This window comes from Cebus imitator, unplaced genomic scaffold (genome assembly GCF_001604975.1).
Source record: "Cebus imitator isolate Cc_AM_T3 unplaced genomic scaffold, Cebus_imitator-1.0 Scaffold13, whole genome shotgun sequence".
NCBI lineage: Eukaryota > Metazoa > Chordata > Mammalia > Primates > Cebidae > Cebus > Cebus imitator.
This window is the reverse complement of record NW_016107328.1, coordinates 10,651,948-10,660,455: the sequence shown is the minus strand read 5'-3', so window position 1 is coordinate 10,660,455 and position 8,508 is coordinate 10,651,948. Positions and strand designations below refer to the sequence as shown.

Sequence of the window (8,508 nt, the reverse complement as noted above, 5' to 3'; positions counted from 1 at the left end):
TGACTGCGCCCGCCTCCCTAAAACTGTGACCTTCCTGTTACTGAGGGGTCTTCTCTGCCCCCATCAGAGGCCAGGATAAAGTTCCCAGCCCAGTTCCGGCTCATCCACCTCCTACTTCCCACCTCCTACTTCCAATGAGCTCAGGAATGGCTCCAAATCCTGGAGTCCTTTCGGTTTTGTTAATTCGATAAGCGTTCCTCGAGGACAATCTGCTAAGTGCCCAGGAAGCACCTGGCGAGGACGCTGAGCAGAGACTGGATCAGTGAGGGGCGCGGGGCGCACCTGGATGGGGCGGGGCTGGTAGACTCTGTACATTGAGGACCAACCACGGACCCTGGAGCACCTTCGGGTGGAAACGTCACCTAAGAAATCCCGACCTGGTCTGACTTCCTGCCCCGGGGCCTCAGGCTTTGGACACGCGCCAGGGAGGCGTCGCCCGGCCGCGTCGGAGCCGCTTCCTGGGCGCCGTGGGCGCGGGCTGCGCCGGCTGCGCGGTTGCAGAGAAGCGCGAGGCGCGGGCACTGCGCACCTGGGGTGGCCCTGGCGCGTGGGCGGCGACATGGAGGACGGAGTGCTCAAGGAGGGCTTCCTGGTCAAGAGGGTGAGTGCATGTCCGAGCCTCGGGACATTGCCTGGGTGGGGCCCTGCCGGCGCGGCTCCCTTCAGCTGGGCCAGAGGCGCGCCCCGGGACGGGCTTGCCCTGGTCCCTATCCCCAACCCCTGTGGTGGGACTGGGCTGCCTGTGGCCCTGATGGGCAGAGCTGCATGTCTGAAAGGATGCGGGGTGAGCAGTGGTTGGACGTCCGCCCGGAGCCGGAGGAAAGCTTTAGACAGAAAAGAGGGGCCGTGCACAGTCCAGGACAAGAGTGCCACCTGGTCAGCGCAGTATAGAGTCCGGGCCGGGGTACCGAAGCGGGGGTCTTAATTACAACTTGTTAAAATGTTATGAATGGTATGGTATTTAAATAAGATTTACTTTAGTAAGAATATGGGCGCTTTTCATTTTTTAAATGAATGTGAATTTTCCAATTTTTTCTCAATAATCTTAAAATACACATGTTTATATATATTAAAAAAAAAGAAAAAGATTTACTAAGATAACATAGGCGTGCTCTGTAATTTACAACCTGTGAAGAAGGAGGAATGCTATGTGTCCTAAGCACCTACTGCTGGCCAGCCCTGGACATGGCCTCATTTCATCCTCCCAGCAGCCCCGTGGGGTCAGTGGTATCTCACTGACCCCCTTTCATCAAGGCGGAAAATGAAGCCCAGAGGAGTTAGGGAACTTGCTCAGGGTGGTGGAGGCAGAGGGTGGTGGAGGGTGGTGGGTGGTGGAGGCAGGATCCGGATCAGACCCACTCAGGTTGACCCAAAACTTTTCCTGCCTCCTGAGTGCCATGCAGGGTGGGTATTGACATCATTCTATTACAGATGGGGAAACAGGATCAGAAAGATGAACTAGCTTGCTGAGAGCTCCAGAGCCAATAATAGCCGGGACTGGAACTGTATGTTCTGACCTTCCCTCCTCAGTCCCTCCCCACCACCCCAGGTGGCCCAGGGCAAGCAAGAGTGCAAACAAAAATTTGGTGCCTGGGATTAAGGTAGAAGATGAACAAAAGAGCAACTGCAAAAGGAAGTTTGTTATTTCACATTTTTTTTTCCTAATTTGACCTTTTTTTTGGAGACGGGGTCACCCAGGCTGGAGTGCAGTGGCACAATGATGGCTCACCACAGCTTCAACTTCCCAGGCTTAGGTGATCCTCTCACCTCAGCTTCCCGAGTAGCTGGGACTATAGGTGCCCAGTACTATGCCCAGCTAATTTTTGTATTTTTTTGTAGAGAGAGGATTTTCCCATGTTTCCCAGGCAGGTCTGAACTCCCAGGTTTAAGTGGTCTGTTCACCTTAGCCTCCCAAAGTGCTGGGATAACAGGCGTGAGCCACCACACAGAGCATAATTTGAACAATGCCATTAACACTAACCATCTATACTGCCACGATGGCATAGCAAATGGACATGCAAATCCAGGGCTGAGCTTTCTGGTTCTTCTACTGAGTTTTCAGCTGTGGAAGGGGAACAAAGAGGGATGAGGGACCCTTCCTTTCATCTCCTTCCTGGGTGACTGGATCAGCCCTAAAGTCTCAGATCACTTTCATTTTCCCCACAAAATGTGTCCACATGTGTTGCATGTTATTTGAGGAGAGCAGTGGCTGTTTGCTGGAAACAGTAAGCAAGGAGGGTAGAGGCTGATGCCAGATCAAGGGTCAGACTGGGTAGAGTAGTACAAAGTGCCACGCCCACTTCTTGCCACTGTGGCTGAACTGATAGGCCAGTTTCTCACAGCATGCGGACGTGGCTGCATCTCAGAGAGACGACACATGGGGGGCTTCTGTCATCCTAATCTCACATTTAACTGAAGCTTGGGAGGTGGGTGGGAGAGGGAGAGCTGGGCATGGGGCTTTTGGTTGGCACGGTTGATGGCTGGGCTGGGTAAAGGCTGTGGTGGGATGGAGTTAACATGGAGACTGATCTTCTGATGTGGCTTTGGGAGTTTTGGGGGGCCTCCTCCTGTTCCTGGGGGTTAACTTCCATCATTCCCTATCACCCCCACCACGCTGAGAGTCAGAGGAGGGCTAAGGGCAGAGCCACAGAGCTCCCAGGATGTCTCCAGGAGAAGGATGGGAGTTCTCTTTTGGGTGGCCTGGTTAGGTGCAGAAAATGAGGAGTCAACAGGTCTAGTCCCCATAAGCCCTTGGAAAAGATGGGGCTTGGCTGAAATACCTAGAACTCATTCCAGCCAAATCTAGGGACTGGGATTTGGAGCCTGACCCTGAGACAGAAGCCACACCCCTCCCTGCAGGGTGAGGATGTGGCCCCAGAACCCCTGTTGAGGTCCCAGCCTGCTGAGCAATCTCAACTTTTTCAACCCCCCATAACCCCTTTCCTCTTGGGTGATAACAGTAGTCCCTATGTCCACTGGAGAAGTTGCAGGCTTTGGCAGGGGGTTCCATAGTTTTAGGAGAGTTAAGAGCTCAGACGTGGGGCAGGGCCTGAGCTGGAAGCCGGAGTGCAGAACAGTCATCACTGGTGAAGGTGAAACCGCAGACAGGCAGGGGCATGATGGAGTTGGCTCTTAATCCTCTCAGACTAGAAAAAAGCAGAGCTCCAGGCGAAATACAGGGAGCTCATTGGGCTTGGCTCTCTGGGGAGCTGGGGGAAGGAAGTGGGGGATGAGCCATGGGCAGTAGTGCTTTTTCTGGGAGAAGAGGCAGAAGCACTGCCAGGTGTTCCTGCACGGCTCATATTGTGAATAACATTGCAATGTGAACGTGCTCTGGCCTAGAAATTTTATGTGTAGGGCTCTATCTTTGCTGTAAAGCTCTATAAAAGCTTTATAACAGTTATTTTTATTTTATTTTATATTTTTGTAGAGATGAGGTCTCACTCTGTTGCCCAGGCTGTTTGGGTTTGCCTTCAAACTCCTAGCTCAAGTAATCCTTCGGCCTCGGCCTTCCAGATTGCTGAGATTAGAGGTGTGAGTCACCACATCCCACTGTTATTTATTTATTGTGTTTAGACAGGGTTTCACTCTGTTGCCCAGGTTGGAGTACAGTGGCATCAGCAGGGCTCACTGCAGCCTTGACCTCCAGGTTCAAGCAATCCTCCCATCTCAGCCTCCCTAGTAGCTAGGACTACAGGTCCATGTTACCACACCCAGATAATTTTTTGTTTTTTGCTTTAAAAAAAATTTTTTTTATAGAGACAGGGTCTCACCATGTTGCCCAGGCTGGTCTTGAACTCCTGGGCTCAAGCGATTCTCCCACTTTGGCCTCTCTAAGTGCTGGGATTACAGCCAACAAAGAGTCATTTATTTATGTGGTAAAAAACTGAAAACTACCTGTCTGTCCCCACCAAATGACTAATTAAATTATGGTTATACAGATGTTGAAAATGTTTATAGTATTAAAATCCAAAGAGTAAAATGATAAAATGTATGAGAAAAAATATGCATAGAAGAAAAAGACCAGAAGGAGTTCTGGAGGCTGGAAGTGCAAAGTCAAGGTGTTGCCAGGGTCACACTGCCTCTGAAACTTGTGGAAGAGGATCCTTACTTGCTCTTCTAGCTTCTGGTGTTTGCTGGCAACCCTTGGCATTCCCTGGCTTCTAAATACATCACTGCAGCCACTGTCTCTGTTATCACATAACCATCCTCTCCCTATGTGTCTCTTAGTGTCCAAATTTTCCTCTTCCTATAAGGAAGACACTAGTCATATTGGATTAGTGACCACTCCAGACTAGGGTGACTTCGTCTTAACTTGACCATATCTGCAAAGACTCTGTTTCCAAATAGCATCACACTTACAGGTCCAGAGGTTAGCACTTCGACATATCTTTTTGAGGGGGATGTAATTCAACCTGTAGCAAGTACCATTCCATCTTTGTTTTTCTTTCTTTCTTTTGTTTCTTTTTAATTTTCTTTTCAGGAGATACTGTCTCACTCTGTCATCCAGGCTGGAGCACAGGGACTATTCACAGGGGTGATCATAGTGTATTGCAATGTTGAGCTCTTGTGCTCGAGTGAAATTCCTGCCTCAGCCTCCCAAGTAACTGGGACTACAAATACACACCACTGGGCCCAATCAGCATCTCTGCTTTTCTCAGGGTTATACGGCCTTGGGCAAGACCTTTCTGGGCCTCTGTTTCCTTATCTTTAAAGTTAGGGGCTCTAAAAATCAAAACAATTGAACAGATGGACATAGAGAGTAGAAGGATGATTAACAGAGGCTGGGAAGGGTGGCGGGGGGCTGCGGGGAGGTGGGAATGGTTAATGGGAAAAAATTAGAAAGAATAAGACCTACTATTTGATAGCATAACAGGGAGACTATAGTCAATAATAACTTAATTGTACATTTTAAAATAACTAAAACAAAGTAGAATTGGATTGTTTGTAACGCAAAGGATAAAGGCTTGAGGGGACAGATACCCTACTCTCCATAACGTGATTATTATACAATGTATGCCTGTATGGAAACATCTCATACACCCCATAAATATATACACTTACTATGTACCCATGAAAATTAAAAACAAAGCATTTAAAGTAAAAAAATGCATCAATACCCCTTGCATGGAATTGACAGAAACTTCCTTAAGTGGAAGGGACTCTGGGAAATGTAACATTTCATCCAGGAAAAGATAACATCTCTGTATTTGTTTTTGTTGTTGCTGTTGTTGTTTTTGAGATGGAGTCTCCCTCTGTCACCCAGGCTGGAGTGCAGTGGCACCATCATCTTGGCTCACTGCAACCTCTGCCTCCTGGGTTCAAGTGATTCTTTTGCCTCAGCCTCCTGAGTAGCTGGGATTACAGGTGCATGCCACCACACCCAGCTAATTTTTATATTTTTGGTAGAGACAGGGTTTCACCATGTTGGCTAGACTGGTATCAAACTCCTGACCTCAGGTGATCCACCCACCTCGGCCTCTCAAAATGTTGGGATTGTAGGTGTGAGCCACCGTGCCTGGCCTGTATTTGTGTTTTCTGCCCAATATCTGTTGGTTGCATTTTTCTCCTCTTATATCATATCTCCTTCCTTTCCCTATCATATTAGTTTGCAAGGGCCGCTATAACTAAATATCACAGAATAGGTGGCTTAAACAACTGAGATTTATTTCTCTTGGTTCTGCATGTTAGACGTCCGATAACAAGGCACCAGCAGTTTGGTTTTTTCTGAGGCCTCTCTCTCCTTGGCTTGCAGATGGCACCTAATGACTGTGTCCTCATTGGTCTTTCCTCTGTTTGACTGCTCTGTGTGTCTAAATCTCCTCTTATTTTTAAAATTATTGTTACTGTTGTTTTAGAGACAGGGACTCACTCTGTTGCCCAGGCTGGAGTATAGTGGCATAATCATGGTTTATTGTAGTCTCAACCTCCTGGGCCCAAGCAATTCTCCCACCTCAGCCTCTCAAGTAGCTAGGACTACAGGCATGTGCCACCATGCCTGGCTAATTTTTATTTATTATTATTATTATTATTTTATTAATAGACATGGAGTCTCACTATGCTGCTCAGGCTGATCTGAAACTCCTGGGCTCAAGCAATCCTTCTGCCTCAGCCCCCCAACTTGCTGAGATTACAGGCATGAGCCACCACACCCAATCCAAATCTCCTCCTCTTATAAGATGTTAGACAGATTGGATTAGAGCCTATCCTAATGACCCCATTTTAATTTAATTCCCTCTTTAAAGGGGATGTATTTCCAAATACATTCCTAGTCTCAGTCACTGGGGCTAGGCATTCAACATATGAATTTTGGAGGCACACATTTCAGCCCATACCACTTTTTTTTTTTTTTTTGGCGGGGGGACGGAGTTTCGCTCTTGTTACTCAGGCTGGAGTGCAATGGTGCGATCTCGGCTCACCGCAACCTCCGCCTCCTGGGTTCAGGCAATTCTCCTGCCTCAGCCTCCTGAGTAGCTGGGATTACAGGCACGCGCCACCATGCCCAGCTAATTTTTTGTATTTTTAGTAGAGATGGGGTTTCACTGTGTTGACCAGGATGGTCTTGATCTCTTGACCTCATGATCCACCCGCCTCGGAAGTGCTGGGATTACAGGCATGAGCCACCGTGCCCGGCCACCACTTTTTTTTTTAAGAGGCGAAGTCTCATTCTGTCACCTAGGTTGGAGTGCTGTGTGATCATAGCTTGCTGCAGCCTCAAACTCCTGCGCTTAAATGATTGTCCCTCCTCAGCCTCCCAAGTAGCTGGGACTACAAATGTATGCCACCATGCCCAGCTACTTTTTAAATTTTTTTGTAGAGATGACATTTCACTGTGTTGCCCAGGCTAGTCTCAAACTCTTTGCCTCAGGTGATCCTCCCACCTTGGCCTCCCAAAATGCTGGGATTACAGGCATGAACCACCATGCTCAGGCCTAAGATTCTTTTGCCCTCTCCTCCCCTCCACCTCCCACCAGTCCCCATACCATGAACTTAGATTGCATTCTCCTCTCCCTACAGCTAAAGCCTTGGGGGCCAGCAGTTTACTGCCTTGGATTCAGAAGCACCCAGATGCCCCAGACCAGTCCTGCTAGTGCTGCCCCAGGACTCCCACAGTTGGGAGAGGTCATAGGAAAGGGACCTGAAGCTGGGCTATGTGCAGAGCAGTAGAGAACCCCAGTAGCTGAGAAGTCAAAGACAATATTTTCTGTTTCTTTAAACATGTCTGCTTGTGTCAGGTAAAACTGTCAATGGCCATACTACATGTGGATGTAAGTAGGGAACAAAGCGAAGAGCAAAAATGTGCAATTCCGCTAGACTGTGTGAGCCCTCTCCTGGGAACAGAGTCGTCATTGTGTAGTGTAATAACACTGAGACATGTTAATAAACTCTTGTCAGATTAGCTATGTTATAAGTCTTATTTTGTTGCCACAGTAAATTCTGTTTGGGCTCAGGTCAGTGCTCACAAAGCTCTGTTATATGCACAAATAACTTTGGTGCAGACAATTCCCTCTACAAATTTTGGTTTTCTAACAGTTCTCAGTACGTGCTGCATGTAGAATAGAATCATAGCACCAGAGATTGGCCTTTGATATGAATCAGTGCTAGGCAAGGAAATGAGTGAGTTGGGGCAATGGACTTTGATTCAGATAAAGCACTTCTCTCGGTTAGAGCCTAGCCCTAAGTTGGGCTTTGGAAATATGCCAGGAAGGGGCTTTCATGATTGTGTACTAAACTCATTCCTTTCTGATCCCTCAGCAGACATTTCCTCATCCACTAATCTGCTCTAGAAATAGTCAGGCTCTCCATGTTCACCTGGCTATTCTGTCCATTGGCTCTATGACCCACCTGAGAACCACCTAAACTACCCAGGTCTTTATGCCTGCCACACCTGGCTAGGTAAGACTGTTAGAGTCCTTAGCACTGGGAGACTATAAGTGGCCTCATAATGCCCTTTTCCTTTGACTAGTAATATTCTTTCTAGGAAAATATCCAAAGGTTAAAAAAAACCAGATGCAGGTCAAAATTTATGTGCAAGGATATTCATTACAGAATAGTGAAAAAAATATGAAACAACCTCAGTTACAAACAATAGAAGTTGGCAAGTAAACTACATACCCACATGATGGTCATTAAAAATATGTTTTACAGAAATTTAATGTTTTGAGAAGATGCTCAGCAAGGCCAAAGGAAACAGGGACTGGGCATGGTAGCTCATGCGTGTAATCCTAGCAATTTGGGAGGCCAAAGTGAGAGGATCGCACGAGCCTAGGAGTTTAAGACCAGCCTGGGGAATATAGTGAGACCTCGTCTCTACAGAAAACCGGGTGTGGTGTAACACACCTGGAGTCCCAGCCACTTGGGAGGCTGAGGTGGGAGGACCCCTTGACTCCAGGAGGCAGAGGCTGCAGTGAGCTGAGGTCATACCACTGTACTCTAGCCTGTCTCTTTTGAGACCCTGTCTAAAAACAAAAACAGAAAACTAGAAAATAAAAGTATATGTAAAATAAT

At 47.6% G+C, this 8,508-nt stretch overlaps 1 protein-coding gene across 2 annotated transcripts in view; it reads left to right on the top strand.

Annotated features, from left to right (window-relative positions):
• The first annotated feature begins 377 nt into the window (after positions 1–377).
• Positions 378–8,508, top strand: part of PLEK2 (pleckstrin 2) — a 19,952-nt gene continuing 11,821 nt past the window's right edge. The window contains exon 1 of one of the 2 annotated variants that reach the window (XM_017500768.2): positions 378–601. In XM_017500768.2, the coding sequence (XP_017356257.1) occupies positions 560–601 (42 nt within the window). In that variant the 5' untranslated portion in view covers positions 378–559. The remainder of the gene's footprint in view (positions 602–8,508) is intronic. The other variant, XM_017500758.2, reaches the window with a different exon arrangement.